This window comes from Lissotriton helveticus, chromosome 3_1 (genome assembly GCF_964261635.1).
Source record: "Lissotriton helveticus chromosome 3_1, aLisHel1.1, whole genome shotgun sequence".
Classification (NCBI taxonomy): domain Eukaryota; kingdom Metazoa; phylum Chordata; class Amphibia; order Caudata; family Salamandridae; genus Lissotriton; species Lissotriton helveticus.
Window position 1 is genome coordinate 1138456295 of NC_136061.1, and position 26450 is coordinate 1138482744.

Sequence of the window (26450 nt, forward strand, 5' to 3'; positions counted from 1 at the left end):
TTGGCTGCCCACAGCAGGGTTGAAAATAGGGCCCAAAGGCCAAGCACAGTGGGGAGATGTCCACCCACAGGGTGCTGCAAGTATAACATCTCAAGGCTTATTTTGACTGCGAATTTCTAGCATTTTGTTTTAATATAAACTAATACCTGTTACCATACTTACCTTTGACATCCCTTTAACCTTTGATTTTTTGTGAATATATATTCAGTGAAAACAAACAAAGGTTACAGGGGCGTTATAGTTAGGAAATAAAAATGTAAAAAAATCTTAGAAATTCACTGAAAAAAATCAAAGATTATAGGGACGTTATATTTAGGCTGACATTTCACTCATACAAAACCAGAGAAATTCAGCAGCTATAACACGTGCCACCGCAATGCACTGCTTATGACCACATATTACATCACTCATGACATGGTCAGTGACATCACTGATGACATCATCCACATAATCTCTGACTCAACTTGGCTCCAGAGGATTCTGTTAACTCCAGTAATTCCTACACAGTAGGTTTGCTGAGAGATGTTCGGTGGCCACATCCTCTTTCTCCACCACTCTGCAAACGCACCTCCTAGCACACTACTAGTTGGGGGATGAAGTCCCCTTGTCTCCTGAGGCTACTTGGGGGCCAACTACCCCTCCTGCCACCTCCAGTAACACCCCCACAGCTGGATTGCTGAGGCCACGCTTCCTTTCTCCACCACTCTGCAAATGAGCCTCCTGAAGCACTACTGGTTGGGGGAAGTAGTTCACTTTAGTCCTAAGGCCCTCAGAAAATAGTGGAATTCTTTCCCCAACCAGAAGCATGCAAGGAGGTGCGTTTGCAGAGTGGTGGAGAAAGGGTGTGTGGCGTTCAAGTCCTCTCAGCAACCCCACTCTCTGGCTTGCTGGCCCCTAAAGACCCTCAGCATTCAAGGAGATTTCATTCCCCAACCACCATTGCACAAGGAGGTGCATTTGCAGAGTGGTGGTGAAGGACGCGTGGCCTCCGGCGACTTGACGGAGTTATTTTTTTTTTATAAAAGCATTTTTTAGGGAAGAGTGGCTGTGTACCATCCCTTCCCTCAGCCGATTTCAGCCCTGGGGACCTATCCCACAGGGCCATTCTTTTCTTTTTAAATGGGGAGGGAGTCCACAATGCCCCACTTTTCTGAGCCACTTTTGCACCAGGGAGGGGGTCTGTGTGGCCCCCATTTTGGACCCAGGGAATCCATCCCCCGGGGCCAGGCCATCATAATTTATTTTTTCTTAATTGGGAGGGGGCCGTTGCGTCTCGCGTCCCCTGGCAGATATTGCCCCAGGCACCCCATCCCTCTATATTGGGGACTGCTGGGGGAGCCTCAAGGCCCCGAGGTCTCTGCTGGCTCCCTGTCTCCTGCAGGAGCCGGCATTGCTTTTGGACGGAGGGAGCTGCAAACATGCAGTTCCCTGTGTCCAAAAGCAATTCTGCTCCGCTTCATGGATGCAAGAGCATTTTCAATACTCTAGTTTCCATGAGCCGGAGCAGAGTTCACTACGACTTGGAGGTAGCTGTGCTCCTGACAAGCCTTAGCTAACTACAATGTCCCTGGACTGGGCACCCTAGAACATTGCTGGAGCTGGCCCTGTGGGGTGGTGGTCCCCAGGGTAATTTACAACTCTATGAGGGGGGCCACCCCCCTCCAACACAAATCAAGCCTCATGGATGTGGTGGTCCCCGGGGCTGCGATGGCCACGCAGCCCCTGTATCTACTTTACTATACAGTTGCCCTGGGGAGGTGGCCATCCCCGGGGCTGCGTGTTGGGGCTGGAGTCCCCAATGCATTATTTGTAAATATAGCCCGGAGTGATGGCGGTCCCCGGGACTGCGGGGGCCATGTGGCCCCTCCACATTTCAGGGAATCAGCTCCGGGGAGGGATTTCACTTTTAAATCTTGTACTTATCGCCATGAAACCTTTGGTGAACTTGTGCTTTAATAATGTTGTTTAAGATAACATGCCATTCTACAACATGTCGGTACAGATTTACTGATGAATCCCTTCTAATATGAACAAGAATTGATGTCCCCAAGGCTTTCTGGTATCTCATTAGGCAGGCACTTTTTTATAATTGTGCTCTTCTTTTCAGGCTGCAAGGCTTACAATTGAATTAGGAAAACAGACAACAGACAGTTTTCTTGCTATCAACTAAATGGAGTTGTTAATGTGTGTGTGTCAAAGCATTTTGGAGGAGATCAGCTGGTTCTAGGAACAGTGATTGTTTTGGATATTGCTATCAGTAGACTTTTTCTTCATTCTTGTCCTATTTGTTTCCGTCAAACAAAATTGCCCAATGTTGTGCTTCTTTACTTGTCCCTGTCCATCATGTGGGGCACCCTTATCCTTAATACCAAGACTGCCTGGGGACGTTTGGACAAAATATTGTTTTAAACATATTGGGAGATAGACATATCAAAAATTAAATATCGTGACACACAAATATGGTGATGCACAAATATCATTGACAAGAATGTTGTTTTTAAGGTAAGTAATATCATTGTAAATAATATTGATGTTTTTTTAATATAATGTTCACTATATAGTAGTTACAGATATCGTTTTTTACTTATGTTAATGTGTTTTAGTTGATCTAATAAATGTATGTGTTATTATAGTATATATTAATTGTTAAAATATAGCTTGTAATTTAAGTGATTTAGTATTTTTCATAACTGTTTATAGTCATTTATAGTGCCATAGAGTGTTGTTGCATTTGTAGGGTTATAGAGCAGGGAATTAATTAAGTAATAATTATTTTAAAACTATTTAACACATTTTATTTAATTATGTGATTGATATTTATTATATAATTTACGTAATACTGATTTATTTTCCTTATATGTTAATTGCAGGATTTTAGGTTTGTAGGAAAAGTTAAATAAGTATTAATTAATCACCAATTATAAATTGTTCAATAATTATTTAGTTGTTTTTTAATTATGTAATTCATGGAATACTCATCGAATATACTTATATTTTAGTAGCGGGCTGCTAAGTTTTTAGAACTGTAAGGTGGAGAGTTAATTCAGCAATAATTAATTAACAATGAATTATCAATTACAAATTAATAATTTAATTATTAATTACGTAAAATATGGAATACACATTTATTTTACTTATATTTTAGTTACAGGGTGCAAGGTTTGTATGGGGTATAGTGTGGGAAGTTAATTAAGTAATAATTATTGTAACTACTAATTAATAGTTGTCAATTAATTTTTTAATATAATTTTGGATATGTAAATTGTGGAATACGTCTTTAATTTAATTTTATTTTAGTTGCGACATGCTAGGTTTGTAGGGGTCTAAGTTAGGAAGTCAATGAAACAATAATTAACATTTATTTATTAATTGTTAAAACATTTTTTTCTTTTTTTAAATGTGTAAGTTATGGAATAGTTATTTAATTTGTTACATTTTAGGTGTGGACTGCTAGGCTTGTTGGTGTACAGGGTGGGATGTTAATTAATTAATTGAATAAACATTATTTATTATTTCAACAGTTTTATTGAGTATTATGTAAATTGATTAATTGCTTTTAGTTTTATAAATACATATATATAATGTTATTTATTTTTTATTAGGAGTTTAAGATTTTGTCTACATTCACGAAAATACTCATATAAGTAATATGTTTGAAGTGAAGTAATTTCCTTATTCTTGCTGAGACTGCAGTAGGAATAGTCAAATGAAACTCTTTACAGTTCAACTCTTTCTCTACTCTTGAGCTCTTTGGAGTGGGAATAGTAAATTTTACCTCTCTGAAATCCAATGCTTTCACTACTTTTGCCCTGTTTGGAGTAATAATAGTGAATTTCACTCCTCTGAAATCCAACACTTTCTCTATTGTAGCATTAGCTGGAGTGGGAATAGTAAATGTTACCTCTCCAAAGCCCAACAGCTTGCCCTGCTAATGCTCAGATTGGTGTAGGAATAGTACATTTTACACCTCTGAAGCCCAACACTTTCCCCATTGTTGTGTTGTTTGGAGTGGGAATAGTAAATGTTGCCCCTCCGAAATCCAAAGCTTTCCCTACTGTTGAGTTGTTTAGAGTGGGAATAGTTCAAATAAACTCTCCAAAGTCTAACCCTTTCCCTACTATTGTGTTGACTGAAGTAGGAATAGTATATCTAACCCCTCCGATGTTCAACACTTTTCCTACTGTTGCATAAACTAGAGTGGGAATAGTTTATTTAATATTCTTAGACTCCAATAGTTTTCATAATATTGGTTAAATAGATTTTATAGCATTATTTTTTTTTTCATTATATTTCATGTTATTTGCTTTTATTTAATTTTTTATTGTTTATAGTATTTTCTGTGAATGTGTTTTGGGGATTTTTCAATGTTTTACATTTTATTGATTGTCTACATTAATATATATTTTTTTCTTATTCAATGGTCATAATAATGAAATGTTATTAATTAAAATTATATATATTTGCATAGTAATATGTTTAAAATATTACAAAGATGTATTTAATTAATATAGTGTAAAATAAATACATTATAATATTTATGGTAGTATAGGAAGTATATAAATAAAAACATATATATTACATTTGTACATTAAAATATTTAACATTTACTACTTTAAACTCTATACTAAAAAATTCTATTTTTGTCTATTTTTGTAGGATATTAGTGTCACAGATATTATAAGTATGGGAGCACGATATTGTGGTAAATGATATTTCTTAACACAATATTTTTGTCAACGATATTGTTTGCCACTATATTGTGTCTATGATCCCTGCCTGGGCATCCAAGTTGTACACCCAGATCCTCTTCCTGGCTGGCCTGATCACTTATCTGGCTACTCTACTTTCCCACCTAATGCTCTCTCTCTCCTTATATTAGAGGAGCCAAGCAGTGGAGAATCTTGCAACCTTACTAGGCTGCCTAAATAGGCACTGGAGTTGTCTGTAAAATGCGAGGAAAGTATTTCCCCACGCCTTGGGTAATTTACAAGTAACAGAGTATCATTTGCAAAGAGTTACAGTCATATTTGTGACCTGTGTCTAAGGGCCTGATTATGATGTTGGTCGGACCGCCCCCGACAGGCGGTCCGAGGCGGTCCGACTGACAGCCCTTCAGTCTGATTGCCGCATTATGATGCTGGCGGTCGGACCGCATACGGTCGGAGTCCACATTGCCGCCTCTGTTAGGATCTCAGATCCCGACGTGCAGGTAGTTGGAGTTACAGCTCTTAATGTTGGCAGTGCTGAGCCAGGCACCACCGTCGGGATTTGGATATCCCTTTCTAACAGCCTGTTCATGGCAGGCACACCGCCATGTATAGGATGTCAGAAAGGGATATTGGGGGCCACAAACAGGGCCCCTGTTCCTTGGGGTCCACTGCAAAGTGGCCCTGGGGGCACATGTAGTGCTCCAACTCACCTCCATGCACCATGTGCCCTGCACCACATGGTGCATGGCATATGGTCCATGGATGTGCAAGAAGTGCTCAATTTCACGGCGGCTTGTGCTGAGGTCCTTGTCCTCGGCTGCAGCACAAGCTGCCATGAAAAGGAGCTATTTACAACCACCAGCCCGGTGGTCACATCATGATACCGCCGCCTGCTTGTCAGGCAGTCTCCTGATCGCCACGATAGCAGGCGCCGCTCCAAACGCTCGACATCATAATCGGCCCCACAGTCTCGTTAGGATATCGCATACTAGCATTCAAACATAGAACACAGAGAGATAGTGCCAGAATGACTCACCCCTCTTTGCACAAAATTTACCCTTTGTGGTTCTACTGCAACTATATCTTAAACACTTCTTGTAAGAGGTTGAAATAGAGTGCTCATAGGCTGCCTTTCACGCACTTAGATCTGCTGGCCAAATGTCTATGTAGCAACCTAGACGAATCGTATGCAATTTGACAGACCTCTCCAATCACACTCACCAAAAACTAAAGGGTTACTCCTACAACTCATACTGGTTGACAAACTTATCTAACAGAGATACAGTCCTGCTCGATCTACCAACAGTACCCCTACAAAAGACAAATCAGACTTTGCTCTGTGTAGGAAGCTTTTGAACCCTTTGTACAGTCATCCCCAAGCTATGGAAAGTGCTCAAATGCCAGTCTAAAGATAGATTGTACACTATACAAGTGCCAGTAAGAACAACAATATGCCCCTGCACAATATAAAATCTATTATCCGGATCAAGATGTCCACCTACATGTTTTTCGTTTTAACAACAAAGAGGAGGATAGTAAAAAGAAGTTAGCTTTTTGATCAATGATTCTTATTCCCCTATGGAAACCATAGTGCTTGATAACTATTTCAGAACTTGCTTCCACCTATTCACTCTGCTAATTATGTATAACATTGCCAAACAATCTGGCTGTCAATCACTAATTTAGTGAGGTCTCCTGCTTGGTCTTTACCCTAATGTGTCCTAAATATTGGGACTACTATGGGTCATTTTCACATTTACTGTGCATTGAGTTTGGTTGCAATATAGTTCAATACTCGTGTCAGTATTCTGGCCCACAGTTCTAGAATCACCGGGGAACATCCTTTACAACGCAACTATTACAACGAAGTACCTTTGCGACGCAACCATAACAACGAATTGCGCTGGGTGGCGCTCTAGGATAGGGAATAGTTTCCAACACCTTCCCTACCATCCACGGGGACTGGAGTTGGAATAGTAAATTAACCTATCACTATCCAGCGCCCCCCAACGCAAGTCGTTGTAACGACTTGCGTTGTAAAACTTGCGTCGTAAAGGCATGCGTTGTAATAGCATGCGTTGTAACATCATACATCCAGAATCACCTCCTGTAGACAAGCAATGTTTTAAATTGGCTTGCCTCTTTCCTACATAACCGTATGCAAAGAATCAAAGTTAACCAATCCCTTGCAACTAGTACCCGGGTCACTATTGGAGTACCTCAAGGCTCCGCACTTTCGCCCACGCTTTAAAACCTTTTTATGGAACTACTCTCTGATATTCTGAACTGCTCTAACATTTAACACCATATGTATGCTGATGGCACTCAACTGTATTTGAAAATCTTCTTGTCGGATTACAGAAAAACTCTAAATTGTGCACTCCTAAAACCTCAACAATGGCTAACTCATAATCATCTGTTGTTAAATAGCCTCAAAACAGAATTCCTCCTGATTGCCCCCCACTATTACTCTGCACCTACTCAAAACTAGCTCAAACAACTTACTATGCTTAACTGCAGCCCTCATGTTGTTGACTCTGCTAGATCTTTAGGTATAACTCTGGACAAATACCTAAATATGTATATAGCTTTATTTCGAAATATTTCATTTCATAAAAGCATTACAATAAAACAGATACAGAGTAAAAACAATTATTGTGTTTAAAATCACGAGAAAAAATCGTTTAAAAAGTGCAATATACAACAGTGCTAAAAGACGTCCATCTTAGGACAATCATAGGGACACATACTTAGTCGACCTTAGGGGATGGAATGGGACACAACAATAGGTAAATGAGCCGATGCATTGTAAAATGGAGCCATTTACTGGAGGATCATCATCCTTGCGGATCTGATCCTCCAGGCCCACCCCAGATATTTCGCCAGGCCGCATGCGAGCAAGGGTTGGGGGTCTGATCTTAACAGAAATAATGCCTCCGCATATGACCGTGTACCCAGCCTCAAACAAAGCGGTTTCAACCATCTGCGGCGAGGACTAGAATATGCGGGACATACAAACATTAAATGGGAGATGGATTCGACACTGTTTGCACAGAAAGGGCAAGTTGATACAGTTTGCCAGGGGGGTTTCCAATTTGCTGTCCATGATCCCAGGGGCAGAACACCGACCCTGAATTTAAAATACAACGCCCTATCTCTAGGGTTAGAAATCACATCCAGATAGTACTCTCTATAGGGACGGCCTTTGAATGTCATAAACTCTACCGCAGATCTACATAGGTTGGTTTGTTTAGATCTCTCGTTATCCACCCACGCCCAGAATAATTTCTTTAGTAATTGTTTGGGTGGCGAAGATCTGTTGGCCCAGGCGTCATCCAGGCCGAGTTCGCAGAGCAGACGCTTTACTTCCAAGAGCCAACCGATCTTATACCAACCCGAGGTGGAGAGGAGCTCGCGAAGAGCGTCTGCATAGCTCGAGAGTTCAGGAACATTCCATATGCGGGCCCACAGGAGAAGGGGGCGTAACTTCGCCTGCTCAGCTATGGAACGTGTGCCAGTATCAAATAAAAGAGGGAGAGTTGGGGAGCTATGGGGGAGCCTCATTAAATCTTTGTGGAATTTGTTCTCAAGATGGAATAGAGTGTCAAATTTCTGAGTACCCCACAACTCCGCCCCATACAGAGCCGCACTCACAGCTTTTGCCCTATAAATGTCAAGTATCACCCCAATGGGCTTGAGCGAGGAGGCACGGTGTTCTTTTAGTAGGGCGCCCGTGACCCTCCTATGAGCCAGAATAATCTTTTGATGGTGCGCCTTCCAGCTCATAGAGTCACAAAGGCGGATTCCTAAATAATCAAATTCCCTTACCCTTTCTAAGGGAACTGAATCCAGGGATGGAGGGTGGACTGTCTTTCTAGGGGGATTCAATACCAGGAACTTAGTTTTACTGATATTAATAGCCAAGCCCCTGGTGACACAGAAGCCCTGAAACCTAGTTAGCAAGGTTTGAAGGCCCACCGGGGATTTTGAAATCAACAGGGTATCATCTGCAAACAGGAGTGTTGGTATCTTCCTGCCCGCCAGGGAAGGTGCGTCTGCAGGTAGCTGGAGCAGATGCTCCACCACTCCGTTTAGATATAATGAAAACAGAGTGGGGGCTAGCACACACCCCTGGCGGACCCCCCTGTCTACAGAGATGCGAGATGTTTTTTCGCCCTGCGCACCCCATCTAATTCTGGCAAAATTTTCCTCATGGAATGTAATAATTAGTGCCAGCAAGTAAGCGGGCATACCCAAACCCTCAAGAACAGCCCACAGTTGGTTACGTGGGACTAGGTCAAAGGCAGTCCGCAAATCTATAAAGGCAAGATACAGGCTGCCCTTGCCCAGTTTCACCACTTTCCAATACAACATAAGGAAGCGGAATGTCTGCTCAATTGTGCCGGTACCAGATCTAAAGCCGGCCTGAAAGTCAGACAATACCTTCGCTCCCTCAGCCCATTGGAGAAGCCTCCCTAAAACCACCTTCCCTGCTACCTTCTGGGTGGAATCAAGCAGACTTATGGGTCGGTAGTTGGCAGGGTCATCCCTGGACCCTTTTTTAAAAATTGGGACAACTTCCGCGCCCCTCCAGGAATCCGGGAATCCACCGCCCTCCAAGGCCTCATTTAGGAGTTTGGCAATGAGTAGGCTCCACTCCTCTATGTTTAAGCGCAGCAGGTCGCCAGGAACTCCATCTGGGCCCGCTGCCTTATTGGGCACAATGGACCTAATTGCTACTTCTACTTCCTTAGCTGAAAAGGTGGAGTCAGAGTGTAAGCTGTTAACCGATGTTATGTGGCTTTCGCCCCTGCAGTGGCCCCTAGCCCCCAGAGAATTAGTGTAAAGTTTTGAAAAATGGGCCAGCCAAGCATCCCCTGTAATATTGCAAGTCAACAATGAGTCAACCGGCCTGTCCCTGCCTCTAAACAAGGCCCAGAAGGCCCTTGAATCCTTCCTGGATCCCGCATCCATTAATTCGCTCCAGAAATTAGTTTCGTGGGTTGCCCTTGCCACCTCTTGGGCTTTTCTGTATTCCTTCCTAGCAGAGGAAATCAAACCAGGGTCTTTCAGGCCTACTGCTCGGATAAGGTTGCTTTTGGTCAGACGACAGGCAGGTGAATACCATTGATCTCTTCCCCTTAATACAGTTCTCCGCCTAGCCCCACCCCTTCCCTGGGGAGCTAAGAACAGGTTGCCCAGTGATGCGATAATCTCCGTGAAGGTTGTTAGGACTGCTTCATCGGAGTCCAACGTACTCAAGGTACCCTTGGCTTCCAGCATTATGGTTCTTGCTTGGGCCATTCTTGATTCATCCAAAGCAACTTTGGCCCATTTCAGCCGTCTGCCACAGTTGGATGGGACAACTTCATTGGATGATTTCCAGGTGGATCGAGGCGATGCTAGCAAGTGATAAAACCAGGGGATTGTGATCACTATCCGCTGTTTGTTGGACCTCCATATCGAGAAAATGCTCCCACAGATTGTGGTTCAACAATATATAGTCTATTCTAGAGGTGTGGCCCACCCTATTATAGGTGTGTGCACCCCTAGTATCTGATTTGGAACGGCCGTTTGTGGCTCTTAGGGCATGTTCCAAGCAGAGAGAGTTGATATCGATAGCCTTCTGTGACCATTTTTTAATGGGGTCGAGATCAAGCAAGGGAATACCTAAATATGCAAGATCACATCAGTGCTACTATTAGGGAAGTCAATCATCAGCTCAACACTCTAAGGAAAATAGAGCCATTTTTACCTTCTGAAGACATCCAGTCAGCAGTCCAATCCTTAGCTACCTCATGCTTGAAATATGGATTGGTGACCTTAGCTGAGTTACCTAAAGCTAGATTTGCTCCTTTGAAAGCCACTCTAAACCCTTCGGCCGGACTCATAATGGGCACCAGAAAACAAGACCATATCACACCAGACCTAATTCAACTAAACTGGCTGTCCATCGAAGCAAGGAACCGTCTCAAGATAGCTTGCCTGATGCACAAAGCTATTCATTACAACACCCCTGTTTACCTGGCAAAAAAACTTGAGCTATCGGGCTCAACTCGAAACCTAAAAACTCTAATACCCTACTGTTGAAACCTCCAAAATTCAACAAGAAAAGACCATACAATCGTACTTTCTCTGGTCTTGCTCCAAGAATATGAAACACTCTTCCTCCTGAGATCAGATCTAACCCATCTACTGCCTATTAAAAAGAAAAGTCAAATGGCTATTCCTGAATGACCATCTAACAGCAGGGATACTCAAAGTAGGGTCCGGGGGTCGCATGCGGCCCACCTGACCTTTAATTGTGGCCCCGAGCTGCTGTTGACTTAACAGAGCATAAAAATTCAGAAAGCTGCAAAACAAACGGGAATATTTTATTTACACGTTTTACACATTAGCTAAAGTAACCATAAAGAAGAAAAAAAAGTGCTCTAGAAAAATGTATCTTTAGGAACACCTTTAGTTTTAAAGACACCGTTAGTTTCAAACTCTCTGCAAAGAAGTGCATTTTATTAACATGCATGAGAGTTTTACTTTAGCAGATCAGATTGTCACTTCATTGAGAGGCATTTATTAGCAGTGATAGTTTTCAAACAAGATCTTGGAAACTTTCATGCCGCCCCCATTCTGAAAAGATTGTTATTAGTGAACCAAGATGGAAGTCATTTGTCAGGTGTACCTTGTGATTAGCCTTGGTTGTTTTATAATTGGAACACCATTATAGTTTATTAAATAAAACTTGAGAAGGTTTTGTACCTTACATATCCTATTCCTGAACTCTTATAAGTATTTTAAGGGGCTCCCATGTGTGTTAATGAAGAAATAGGAGGCAAAGTGAAATTAACAAATTGCCTAGGATCACACAATTTCATCAACTAGGGAAGCCAGGACTGATACCAGGTTATCCGGTTTCACATGTTGCAATTCTACCACCAGAGCAGTATCTCTTTCCCTCTCATGTTTTACATCATGCGTTTATGCTTTGACTTTAATTTTGATGCATGAGAATAGAGCATAGGTGGCATACAGAAGTCATGTGAAGGCTCGGTTTGTTGTTCACACCATGCATCAGCTTCGTGTCTCCCTACGCTCTCCTTTCTTCTCAGCGACCCTCCCACTGTTTTAATCGGTGCGGCCCTCAGGCATGCAACAGACAGCACTTTGCGGCCCCCGGGGAAATGATTGTGAGTAACCATGATCTACAGCAATAGCCCCGATGCCATCTTAATCTACTTCCATCTTCTGTTTAACATTCTTTTATACCGTTTGTTCAAAAGTGCAATAGGTGTCTCCTCTCGTACCCTTGTGATTTATTACTCTGCTGGAACTTTACAGGTCCCACAAGATGGGTTGATTCTCTGGGTCACTATTAATAGTTAGTTTTTCCCTGTGCTCCCCTATGACTTTGTTACTTTTCATGTACTTCATATGTTCCATTTTGATGTTGTACTCATGCTCTTTACCTCATTCTACTTACTCTCCTTCGTACAGCACTCTGATACCCGTTCGAGTCATGTTCGTACTTTATAAAACGTTTCAAATAAATGTGATCCAGTTCAGAGGTTTTACCTGCTATTTAGTGACCTAGTGCAACACAGAATGTTGTGACTGAAAAATTGTTTCATGGGTTCTTTCTCCTTGGTGGTATGCCCGTTTACTGAAGTCCTATAAAATGATTGGTTTAATTCCATCTAGCATATCCCTAACAGTGTGTAAAGGTATGTAATCCATCTCAAGGGTTTAGTGACAACCTCCTTTACATGTGGGGAAATAGATATTTTATTTGGCAGTATGCTCCACAAATTAACTCTTTCTTTTTCTATGCCTGCCTAATCTGCAACTTTTTTGTTTCTCTGTAATTATCTTCCAACATGCTGTTCTTGCACCTTATTATTTGCTTCATTTGGCCACTTAGCCTTCTCCAGTAAATGTGTATTTGCCTCTCTACATAGTTTATAATACTGATTCACTAATTTATACTGAGGTGGAAGGTCGCCGAGCAACTGGGATAGGCAGAAGCAGAGTCCTGTCGGCTTTGACTTACCCTCCTTATGTAAAATGATCTGCCTCCACAGTAGGGCATCTCCTGCTGGCCTACCATGCTGTTAGATCACGTAGGTCTCCACTATTACAGCACTGTCCACATCTTCTGCTAAGATTAATTTAACGGTATATATAGATATGAATGCATTTTTTAAATAGCCACATTTGTGGGTTTTACTGTTAGCATCCTGAATCAGTCATGTCTCACCCTCCCAATGGATTTCCTGACAACCCAGTACTTAATTCCTGCATTTGGCATTAAAATCCCTCTTGTTGTGATTCTATCCCCCCCCCCACCCATCCCCCACCACCAGTTCTTATTTCGGTGACTCTTTATGTCTTAAGTAACTTCTCAGGATGTTTGAAATATTCTGGGGATTTCTTACGCAAATGGGATTATTGCAATTTACGAGGTAAAAAGTAGTCATTACTTATTGCCCCTTTTACTAATAATGTTAATGATACTAATGATGTTAATGTAGTTGGGTAGAATTTATCCTAGTTGCAACACAAACCACCCTTCATGCTATGGCTAGTTTGTTTACTAGCTATTTTTATAAATTATATATAACATGGGTTTGTCATGGGAAAAGAGGACAGGTCTTCTGAAAGGAAAAATTATATCAAATAGATTCCACATCCCACAACATCCTCCATTTTGCATATAAAGCCCACTATATTTCAGGATAATAAATGTCTATCTTTCAACCGCCATTCAATTATCTTACAGTCTTTGCTCACACTCCACTCTCCAATGCTCCCATTGTTTTTGAAGTGTCACAGTGTCAGCCATCACCTTCTGAGCATGAAAATATGTGCTAGTCAATGTCCTCTCATCAATTACTTTCATTCCAATCACGTTTTCCTTGCATCACCAAATTTCAGTTGTTCTCCCCTACTTCTTGGGATTCACCCCCTGCTTTACTTTTTCTTCACCCACCCTAATTTCTAAAACCTTAACTTACGGACTGCCAGGAGAGAACTGGTGGATACAGGTTTAGAGACCCTTAGGTGCAAAAATAAATTAAACCCCCGATATAGTCTGCCAGAGATGCCATGGCTTGGCAGCACTTCAGCTGAGGACACTGCGAGCCCTCAACAACGCACTGCTGACTGATGCTCCAATAGCAGAACAATACTAACTACTGTCATCCACTTCTGGATCCAAGAGAATTACCAATGCTGTTCCAGAGAATTTGGGATACAATGGAGGGAGTGGTTGTCCTGTGTAGGAGGGCTTAACCTAAATGCTGAAAGATGCCAAGGCTCAATTGGGGCTACCCCTCTGTCATCACCACTGAGTGCCATTGAGATGTCTGTGAGAGGCGGAGTGAGTATGCTGACGAGTAGATTAGAAATCACATGATTGGTTAACTAAGTATCTGGAGTGACACTAAACTGAGATGGGAGTTATTTAATGGTTTATCTTGGGTATTTTGTTAAGGCATCCAACATGGTTTGACTGGTCAGTTTGTTGTGCCCTTGAGTTGTTATTGTATGTTATAACAATTTCCCATATTGGAGAGTACTTTGACAATAGTATAGTATGGGTATTTACTACTTATTGCTTACTAGGCCTGCTTGTCATGGTGTAGGGAGGAAAATACACATTTTAAAGTTCATGAGAATTCTCACAGGTTATCATTGGCTGTAAATTATGCGCAAAAACAATGTTAACATTTTTTGGATAGCTTGCATTTGGTTTATTAATGTCAAATAACTTTACATTCTGACTCATGAGGAGCTGCCATTTTGGTATTCACTTGTGCTTGAAGTCGATTTATTGGAGTTATTTCAATTGTCTCTTCTACGGTTGGTGTTGTAGAAAATAGAAATTTCAAACTGAGAACACTTGTTTTTTTATAGTTAATGGTAAGGGCAAATACCCAGAACTGAATTTGCCACAGAGCTTCATAATATTCTGATTGCATATGACTAAGGAGAAAAAACATATATATTGTTAGGAAAATCTGCATTGTAATCCCTTTGATACATAATTAACATAATAAATTGATGAAAAGTATTTATCAGGAGGTTTTGTATATATTAAAGCTAAGGTTATGCATATATTAAAGCCACCAATAAAACATAACATGATGGGAAGTAATACAAATTTAGTAAAATAAACTATACAAATAAATAGCTAAAGAACACAATTTTATGTCACTATACATGTCAATAGACCCGATTCAGGTTGGAGACTCCTGATATTTTAAGTATGAAAATAGCTTAATATTAGATATCTCCTGCCTAAAACTGCCTCTGTTTTAATAATATCCATTGGGGCAAATACATTCCCCTGATTATTTGTTCAACATCTCCCACTTTCCTCTTCTAAAATGTTGCCATGTATTGATCATACAAGATTCAGTGTGAAATGCATTAAACATTTATGTTCTTTAAGTGTATGCCTCTACTAAAACAATTCCATTATTATGTTTTATCTTTCTCCAGATTCAACAAATCATAATTATTTCAGAAAGTATGAGAAGCCTTCATCTAAATGTACATCTTTGGGTCATACTGTCACTAAATTTATCATAAATTCAGCTCCAATTCCCACATTTCACATTGATTTTGTGGGAACATATGGCTAGCCATTTAAGAAATGAGGAATCATATTCTTCATAGAGTAATGGTATGGGGTATTTTATTTTATTCCTTCTTATGGTAACAATATGTAATTCAAATTGTTAGTTGCCTGTTGGTACATCCATATATCATAAGCCTTAAGGGCACTGTAGTTCATACACTATATAGGACCTCTTACAGTTCATGAATGTTCTAATTTTGGAATGTTTTTCATTACTTCCATGCATTTCTGTATATACCACAATAAAATAATCATTTTTCAGGTAGCCACAAAGCATATTAAGTAAATGGTGTACGAATGTTACTGGTAAGTTTATCCTTTGAAATTTCACCTTTGAAGAAAAATGTTTTAACACCAAATGAAACGTATATTTTCACATTTGAATCAGATTACAACAAAGGCCAGTGTTTACTTGTCAAATTATCATCCCATACTATCACATAAAGATTCTAAAACTCAACACTGTCATTTGATAATGTATAAATCAGCTCTATACCTCATTGAGTCTGATTAAGTTTCTATTCATATTGTAACAGCCTATTATGTGTTGAGCTCCAAACCACAAAAAGATCTACATATCTGATCCAGATCTCGAAGTCACAAGTGTATTACTTGAGGTCTTGAGACCAGGCACAGTTATTTTCAAAGAAGCCCATGTAAGGTTGGCATATGATTCCGCAAATGCTGTGCCCATAGCGGTGCTCCGCTAATTATCTTCAAGTAAGAAGTAATAATTATTATTCAAGGTAAGGGCTGTCATATCAATCAGCATATTGATGTGATAAAAATTAGATGCATTCTGATAAGACAGGAAAGGAGGTCAAAGATTGAATACAATCATCATGTTAAATAGTAGAATAAAGATATCATACATCTAGGGTGGAAACAACCCAACAGTTTTTTGGTACAACTTCCAAGTTTTTATGGCATTCCCTGTATCTAAAATATATGTTAATCAGGTTAAATTTTGGCAGTCAAAATGTGTTAGTATCTTTAGGTAAAGTTTCAGTGAGGCTGCCTATGCTACTGGTACTTGGTCTACCAGGTGGTGTTGCAGATATGGGTGCAGATTAAATGATAAATTACAAGTATCTTGGATATTCTGGGAGATTATTGTCATTTCCTCTGCTTTGCTCATAACCCCATTGTTTACCCATTCTGTTATAATATTGCTAAACTTAGAAGGCAGATATGTAGTAGGTTTACTTGATAATTTGTTTTAACTGGTGTTCTTGAGTTGTCTATAACCTTCGTCAAGAGCATAATTACAATATTTCCCCCATTATCAGAGGAGTTAGTAACAATAGAAGCATATTGACTCACTTTCCTCATTCACTTCAGATTTAGTTTTTTAATTAAGTTTGTTCTTATGTAAGTAGTTTTCTGAGAAACATTACATTACATCATTCCTTATTAGTCTCAAAGCCTCAGGTAGAAATGAGAGCGTCTTCAACTTGAGGACAGAAGGACCATTCTGGTCTCTCCAGATTCTTAGCATTATCACCAGTGCTTCTATTTCCAGAGTTCCTCCAAAGACATTGCACAACTTTTTTTTAAATCTGTGTCCTTCTCATTGCTTGTAATGGCCAATTTGCACATTATCTCACGTGACAGCCTGTGACAATCACCAATTTACTTCAACTCTCACCCAAGGTGAGTCAAACAGAAAAATATCCCTGCACCCTTCTGGGGACTAATCCCATACTTTAATAGAAAGGAGCATTTTACAGAGTCAATACCTTTTGAGCAGCCTACAAAGAATTGCCATTGGTTCAGCCACCCATTGTGCCAAGACCAGATTATTATGCAGTTAACCTGGTTTCTCCGCTAGACATGACGCCTGGCTGAACCAGGTATACCAGCATTCTGATGAGCCCCAACAGTCACTTAACATGTGTTTATCCCCTTTGTGTATAAATGTGATTGTGGACAACCAGAAATCCTTGGATAGGTCAGAATGCATTGCACTCTTATGTGGTGTTATAACAAATGGGTGCAAATTATGAATTTAAATTTTGAAAAAGTACTAGGAATCCAATGGCAAACTTCTGTAATGTTTTATTTTAAAATATTAGGGTAAGAAAAATATCTATATAAATCATATTTTACATTTTTGATACGTTGCAGTCAGTCACTCTTTTTTTAATTTTTACATTACCTTTCAGTACATTATTTGTACTAAGAGATACGCCAGAAAAGCCTCTGTTTGTGCACTGTAGTTTACAGGCAAGCAGTGACATACCATTTGTAGATAACCTGTTGCAAGCTCAAGGTTCGCCTTTCATTGTTTACTTTTTAAGGTAGGGTTGAAAAGTAAATAAACATCTTTAAAATGTTTTTTAGTTTGTTTAAAGTATATTTTAAAATACATAAGCTGTTAATTATGTGGAGTAATGCAAGGATGAAGCGTATTTTCCAAACTCACACAATGAAGATGGTGGCTTCAGCTATGGAGCGTCATAGAAAATGAGGCAACATTTAATTGACTCTTGCGCAGGGGTGGCATTCTGAAATTGACTTTTGTTACTAACTGTATAGTGCTGTGTAATGTGATCTAAGTGAAAAAAATAACACTTTCTGTTGTCCAGAATGTTTTATTTTAGAAAGGGTATGGTATGTTTTCATGGTCAGAAGCATGGATAGTATAAACCATTTATTCTCTAGGGACATATTGAAGAATCCTGCAGTACTTTTGACTGACATGTTTACTATCAATGAACCAGTCAGCAACTGGGGAAATTCCTAAGTGTGTGTGTGTGTGTGTGGACCTGACTCACAAACTGCACTTTGTAGTGCATTCTGTATTACACCAAATCAGACTACAGATTGCAATCCACAAACTATGGATCGATTTTCATGCCTCCCCATTATCTGTAAGTATGTGTGCAGAGCTCTCCGCCATCTCTGTGGAGTCTTCCTACACTTAAGTATACATGTTAGTAGTAAATTTGGGTGGGACTGAAGTGGGTGAGAACGGACCTAAAACGTAACTTGCTGATCCTGACAAAGCGACTGCAAAGATTATACAAAGTCGCAAAACACATATTGGCCCTTAGTGTTCTTTGAAGAATAAAAAGATGATGAATCTTTATAAACAGAATTAGGGCCTTATTTTGACTTTTGTGGTCTTGGAGCGGGCCGCCACATCACCAACCCGCTCCGAGACCGCCAAAGACAAAATAGACCTCCCATCAGAGTACGACTTTTAAAGTCTCTGAAAGGCAGTTCTTTGACAGTGCCTTTGAAAGAGCACTGCAATGGGAGCGTCAAAGGCTGTTTCCTCTGAGTTTCATTAATATTGGCAAGTGGTGGCCAAAGTGTTTAAAGATATAGAAATAAGAATCCCTAAGGAGTGATGTGTCAACTTTAACGAAATCACTGTGCTGCTCTAATATGACAAAACTCTTAAACTCAATGATTGGAATTTGGTGATGCAGTCTGTCTCAGAGATATATGTTGTAAATGTATTTATCAGGAAGTGTTATGGGATGGTAGATCAATATTGTGTGGTATATGATGTTTCAGTAAGTAAGAAATTTGAGTTAGAAGAACAGAGTGGCTGTGGGACTGCACAGTGGCATAAAGTAACAAAGGATGGGTGAGCTGGGGATGGAAGGCGTACGTAGGAGACATTTGATGGAGTTGTGTATAATGCACACAGACTTAAATCTGTTTTTGCTGCTTATTGGAACTTAAGTTTGAATTAATTGTTTGTTAATGGCAGATTTAATGCTCTAGAACCCAAATTCATCAACACAAGTGCTAATAGCATCACATTGCCTGTCTGTGCATCTCAGAGGCTGTGAATGAAGTTCAGATGCCATCCTCATAAAATGTTGGCCTGGAACCGAGAGTGATGGAAGCTTGCCAGCATTGTGCTAATTTGAAGAGTTGATTTCACATCATTGTAAATGGTTAGCACTGTCATTGCATATTAAGGTAATCTTCCAATTCCTTAATACAGACATGGGCTATAAACTGTACTGCCCAGCAGTAGGTGGCATCCTAACAACAGTGCCTGGCACTGATGGATGGTGTCTCCTGCCAGTCAAATACAATGCTCATCACAACTGCTGTGAATGGTAGGCATAATTTTCCTAGCGACATGCCCTCTAGACATGATGCATATCAAGGATGCCTGTGGTGGAAGGGTGGACACAGCTCAAAAGTAGACCACTATTTATCTGGCATACCTTTTGGTTGAGATTCTGTGGCCACTGATGCATCTTTCTATGATGCAGTGGTGGGTCTCCCTTACATGCCGCACTGTATGATTGGTAGTAAGGCCCCAATCCACTGCATGGTGTAAATGAAGTGCATGGCAGGCTTGAGTATTTCCTTTCCTGCTTGTCATCTTTTTTGTTATGAGAAACTGCTCCAACCCTGATTTTAAGTGATATTAAATGGCTGCGCCTCTGCTTTTTTATTGTTGTTAAATCACAAGACTCCCCACAAAGTACTCTTCTTTTGATACTATGCAGCTTTAAGATCATTATTTTATTTTATTTGAAGGTTATTTTCTTTAAATTTGAAGAAAAGAAGATGTTTAAAGTGCTAGGAATTCATACTTGAAATTTGATGAAAGTCAACTATCTAGAGCTAATTTTGTATATTTTTGCTCTGTACAGAGTCAACGCATGAGGCACAGCAACCACTCAACAGAAAACTCCCCAATTGAAAGAAGAAGCTTGATGACAGCTGATGAAAACTATCACAACGAAAGGGCTCGGAAGAGTAGGAATCGCTTGTCTTCCAGTTCCCAGCATAGCCGCGATCATTACCCTCTGGTGGAAGAAGAGTACTCTGACTCGTACCAGGACACTTACAAACCTCATAGGAACCGGGGATCGCCTGGAGGCTACAGCCATGACTCCAGACACAGGCTTTGATTTTAGTTTTTAAAGGAAGATAGCATTCATCACTAAACAAATTGCCAAAACATAGCTGAAAAGAACACATCACGTTATTTTGCCAAGTGCACCACAGTTGTACTGTGCTCACTCATCAATGATTGATGTAAATCATAGAAAATTATATTTCATGCTCACATATATTTAGGTGAAAATTCATTTTGCCCAGTCTATATTTCTTGTAGTGCAGCATTTTCATCACCGCAGGAGCTTGTTTTCTTCATTATATATTAGCGGATCAAATCTGTAATTTAGGGTACGTATCAAGGCACAGATACAGTAAAAATACAATTTCCAATGCTGGAAATTCCAAATAAACAGTTCCAGTTGGAACCAATTTATAAGCCAATTCCTGTTGGAATTTGGGTTAATTGACTGGAAAGTCTACTCGAGCATGTTGCAATCACTTGAAAAAATATAATAACAATGGAATTATGAACAATAAATAAAATGATAATATTGATATAAACCAAAAAATTGAATAAAAAGCTATTTATTTGCTATTTGCTGAAAAGCTAAATTTAAGTTAAAAATATGTAGGTTTCACTGTACAATACTAATACTGGATTTTTTTTCAAACTTACCAAATGTCGAATGTGGATGGTGCCAAATATTGTGAAAAGGATGCCACAGTTACACCAAACTTTGTCACTAAGATTAAGATGTTCTGGTATGGCGGTCACCACAAAGCACATTATGTTAGCTCATTTGCCAAAATGCTTCAAATTGTCACACGTGACGACATGGACCTCTGGTGCAATGTGAAAGAAGTGGGTGTTCACTGAGTAATAGCAAAGCTAATCATGTCTATGATAAAAACTAAAATGAGTTGACAAATGAAATTGTTTTTAATTTCCTCGTTCTCCTAAACACTGCAAGCACGGTTGCTGCCGCATCTAATAGGATTGGCAAACTTTTTTTCCTGTCTTTTAATGTGTGGACTTGATGTAAGCCACTACATTAAGAATGCCGTATATAATCTGAAGCTACAATTGTGACACTCGAAATTTGGGTCAAAGCTGTCATCCTAACTTTTTGCCACATGCATTTCAAACAACATCAGACTTTATTTGTCAGAATGCATAAAGCATCCTGTAACTAAAGCTTCATTGATATGGGTCAGTTTTAGGTCTGTTGGTAAGTGACAGCTGTCTCTAAAGAACAGTATTCCTAGACTCATGCTGCATATTAAAAGCATGCAAAATGCATGCCCTTACGCTGAACATGACCATCTGCAGCACACCTTTCCATGCTATAAGGGGAAAAAGTAGGGTGATGTAGAGGTGATATTAGACAATGAGAATGTGAAGTTTCTTCTCACACCTTTAGATCTACATTGCACTTGTTTTTACATTTTCTGTAACCTGCTGCCTGCACAATCGAGTGACTTCACTTTCATTTTACCTCCCAGATGATCTCTATTAGCTGCATAGAGGAATTTATGATTAGCACGTATAAAAAAGTTCTTAGTGAAATGACACAAAGTTGACATAGCTGAATGTGCACAAATACAGTTACCATTAATATAAACGCCAAGCTGTCCTTTGGTTGGCTCAACCGTAAAATGTAGGCCTGGCATCATGGAAGTCACTACAATGACCGAAACGCGTAATGGCCGACATTAAATTGCAACTTTAAGCACTCACTTGTGGATCTGTGTCTGCTTTGCTGAAGAAATGCCTGCGGGAGGCAGGAAGGACCCTTTTTTGATATATATATACATACACACACACATACACTTTTAAAGAATAGATTGCACTTCTACTAAAGAATTGATTTTAAAACAAATCACTTTTTTATAATTACTTTTCATAAATAAATGAAGCAGTTCCTTCAGTTGTTTAAATACGCACTATAAGATGTCTCGGGCAATATGTGTACACAAACTGCCGTTTTCAAAACCTACAATTCACTAGAATGATTCCATAAGAGTGAAATACTTCCATGATTGAATAAAGGACGCCAGCCAACTGTTAGCTCTCTTAACTATTTTCTCTGTGTGACATCCAAACAGACGAATCTATTTGAATAATTAAAGCAGCTTGTTCAAGTAGTTGACCGGCCCTTGATATGGTAGCATATTATCCATGAAGCATGAACAAAAAGAAACATTGTATCCAATGAGCTGTTCATTGTTTGCTGAACATTACAGGGAACAGTTATAAATCAACCCTTATTTCAGGCGACTTACTTTTAAAAGAAATAAAAAAACAATTAAATCTTTCTTCTAAAGTAAACATTTTTCCTATTCTTTTTACTTCTGATTTCCAAATAGGTTACTACATGATTCAGCTAACCGATGTCAAGAGATGTTGCCTTTGATGTATTTTTGATATTAGATGTTAAAGTTTTTTAGGTTTTCAATTGTTTTAAATATTTTGTTCATCTTTGAATTACAGCTTTTGATACAAAGGAATGGTACACTTGCAGTGAATCATGGGTTTTGAAAAAGCAGCTATTGTATGATAGGGCCTTTAGATGTTTCACCCAATATCACACAAAGAACTGCACCATATTTAAAAACAGAAATCATCTACATTACTTAAACTTGACTTTTTAAAAAACTTTTTTTAATTCATGATTTATTGGGTTTATACCGTATGTTAGTTAGGAAGCCTTACACTGGGCCAATTTGAGAATTGCAAAGCATTGCATATCCCCTGGGTGGATACAATCAGAGCATGTTTTTTTACAGATAATTTCTTCAGTACTCAGACATAAAATGTGCATTACAATAATCAACTACTATTGTGATTACATCAAACACTGCATTTTCTGACAATTACATCAGTATATGCTTGTTTTTTTTTCTCAAAAGCCTACTGATCTGTAGACTTTGACAGCATGGAATGTTAAACAATCTTTCCTATCATAACTACATTTTTCAAAACCTGTGTTACAAAGTAGGTATATTGAGAAATCTGTTTGGATCTGCCTGCTTATTTTCTTGATAGTGACAGTACTGTATCAATGTAAGACAGCCAAAGTTTTTCAACGTTTGTTTCCAGAAAATGAATGCAGCACTGGCAGTTCTGTCTGTCATGTCCACATCCATGCAAGCCTTAAATGTTGCAATTTTTTTATGAGCCACTTTTCAACAAGTGACAAATAAAGAGCACGCCATGCCAGTTACAGTGTTTGCCCAAGCCTGAACATTTGTTATGTAGTAAATGGCTAAGTCTGCCAGTACCAATATTGTATGCTATAGCACAGTGGAGCACTCACTGGTAGTTTTACCAGTTTTTATGATATGTACAGCACACATATTTGCATGAGAGAGAAAGCACTCGGTGAAGCATTTGCTGCAGCCTTTCAAGGGTTCTTTTGCGTGCATTAAATATTGATTGCAAAGAATGCACTACAATGTACAGTATCAAATTAGAATAGAGAGCTTTTTTTCCTTCATTTCTACTTCTGTAGCAGCATTAGCGATTGGGCCATTTTAAATGCTTGAAAACAAAATCTCTTATGGCTGCAAAACAAATTCTGTATATATTTCTAGAAACTAATAGTGCTGCTTTATCATTTGAACTGCAAAAATGTACTTTCTATTGTAGCCCTTTGAAGCCTTGCTTTTAAGTCTTCCATGCCATGCTAGAAAAGGGAAAACATTTAGACCATATGTTACATTCTGTAAGAAGTGCACATATTTCATTTTGTGCCAATGACAATGTTGTTTTGTGTTCTTATACACCATTCTAAAGGGGGCTACATGTTAAAGTACATGAATGTGTATTTTATTGCAGAAACATTAAAATGTTTTCTTTAATTTTGCAAGTTTTTTAGTTTGCCTTCATAATGTTTTCAAAGTTATTATTTGGGGATTCTTTTGCAACAAGTTCAACGTTTATATGTTTAACTACCCAAAACTGAATATTTGAAACACTGATGCAAATGAATTTCATTGTGGTCAGTGGTTATCATACATAAATGTTCTTTACACGTGCAATTAATTCCCTAGTTTACTTAGTACAGATGCACGATTGTTTATAAATTTTGCATTACTTTGGGCAAAGCCACTAACCGAATTCCCGTGAGCCCTTTTTGTACCATAGGTTTCTTTAATTGTACAGTGTTAGCCATTGCAATTGGTATTCTTTATCACAATGCTTTGATGTGAAATTATGAAGTCAATATATTCAGATAAAAACTAAGTAATATCCATTATTTTATAGTATCAACACTTTACTGGGCATTTATGAGTCATTAAATTGGTATTGCTAAAATTCAGATATTAGAACAAATATTTAGAGATGTATGTTAAGTGATATGGGTCTTTGTTAGTCTTAGCTGCTTTGAGTTGAGAAAGTCTTTTGATTAAGAATAATATGGGCTGTGACAATCACAAAAGCATGGTAACTTTGTGCCAATGCTTTGATTTAAGAATGTTGTATTCTAAATCAGGATTATGTTTGAGTTGCAGGTCTTGAAAAACAAATCCTAAACTACTTAGTCCATTCTAAAATTACAGAGCTCTTGAAAAACACATATTTCAATCTCACTATAAGATGTGGTGTTGTAATGGAAATATAAGCTCTGTGGGTTGTATACTTATGTCCAGTGACAATTTAGTTAGTCTTTGAAAAAAGTTCTTTCGAATTTTGAAAGGTGTATTGGACAATAATGACTTCTTAATATTGTGGGTTGCAAAGAATTACCTAATTATTTAATCTACCGGCTATTAAAATTCTGTGCTGCTGGTGAGATGTTGAGAGTATTAATAAAGGGTGTTATTCAGCAATGCATAAATGATACATTGCCTTGCAGCTGACCATTGTGGTCATCAACAACTGGTGTATCTTAATCGATTATCTTACCACTTGCTGCCTTTTGGCACTATGCAAATACCACATACATACATACATACATATGCTTCCGGAATACACTGAGCAGCTTCTACAAAAACATTATTATCGTTATTTTTATACAAGCATTCTGACGAAATTGAGTCATGCCTAGTATTAAGTGAAATCCCATGGATAGAACAAAGGTTTTATGTCCCTGTCTGGCGCGCACTCAACCTTTTAGTACCTCTTGCATAAAAAAGAAATATTTTTTGCAGTGGAAGTTCTCTTACATCCATTCTTTCGATTCTCAGCTTCCTTTCCAGGTGCTGCTGGCAAATTCTGTAGCTCTCAGTACAATATTCTGCTCTTTGTGTGCCATCATTACATTGCTTGGTGTCCCAGGATTCATGTGATGCATTAAAAGTGTTTATTCTCTTTGCCTATTTAGTGTGTTTTGTACTGGGTGGAGAGTACAACTCCCGATGCTTGCATGGGAATCGTCTCTACTTTTCCCTTACCAGAGGGTTCTTGGCTTCTGGATCCCTGGGTGGTTTTGGTATGCTGTTTTCTGGTCCTGAATTCTCCATTTGTGTTTCAGTTGTTGCCATTTGTGAGTGTGGTCTGTCTCTGTTTCTTGCATCTTTGGTGATTCATTTACCTCAAAATTGTTATCGGCAGATTGTGTGAGTCTGTATTTTAATATTTTGGTGGCCAATATGACCAGCTTAGACTAAGAGCATGGGAAATTGGCACAGGGCATACTCCAATCAAATTGGCCCCCACTGAAGGACTTGATTTGATATCCGTGAACATTATGGTGGAGTTAAATAAGTCATAGGATTTGTAAGGCAAAAAATCCTGGGGTACCTAGGTGTCAGCACATACCACAAGGTATCAGTCTGGCTTCATAAATTAGATGCGTTTGTGACCCTTATAAATCTAGATCATTTCCTTCATTAGCTCTTGTTGGAGCTCATTCCACTACTGTAGACCTACTTCTTGTGGAATTTTCACTTCCTCATTTACATCGTAAACTTGAAAGTGTAAAACAGACAGGCACTGGAACTCATGTCGCAAAAAAATAAGTTCAGTGAATTGAGCCTGCCTAGTATGCAATTATTATGAAGCACCTGACCACCTAAAAACTCACACAGCTTGCAAAAGAAAGCCAGTGAAGCTTTCGAATAGTTGGAATAACATGTTAACATTCAACATGGCTTAAAAAACCGTAGCTGTAGTATACTGTGGTTTCTGCAGCCATCCAACAACCTTCTTCAAGACTCTCGCAAAAATGGAGGCGCAATAATCAAGTCTGAATCCAGTGAAGGCCTGGGCACAGGCAACCAGACTGACTTTGGATGATAACGTTTTAGTTTAGCCAGAACACAAATATAGGAGCAGATGGTAT

At 39.1% G+C, this 26450-nt stretch overlaps 1 protein-coding gene across 1 annotated transcript in view; it reads left to right on the forward strand.

Annotated features, from left to right (window-relative positions):
• Nucleotides 1-26089, forward strand: part of CACNB4 (calcium voltage-gated channel auxiliary subunit beta 4) — a 769275-nt gene extending 743186 nt beyond the window's left edge. Inside the window, exon 13 of the mRNA XM_078681745.1 lies at nucleotides 19974-26089. Coding sequence (XP_078537871.1) covers nucleotides 19974-20234 — 261 coding nt within the window. The 3' untranslated portion in view covers nucleotides 20235-26089. The remainder of the gene's footprint in view (nucleotides 1-19973) is intronic.
• Nucleotides 26090-26450: the final 361 nt, after the last annotated feature.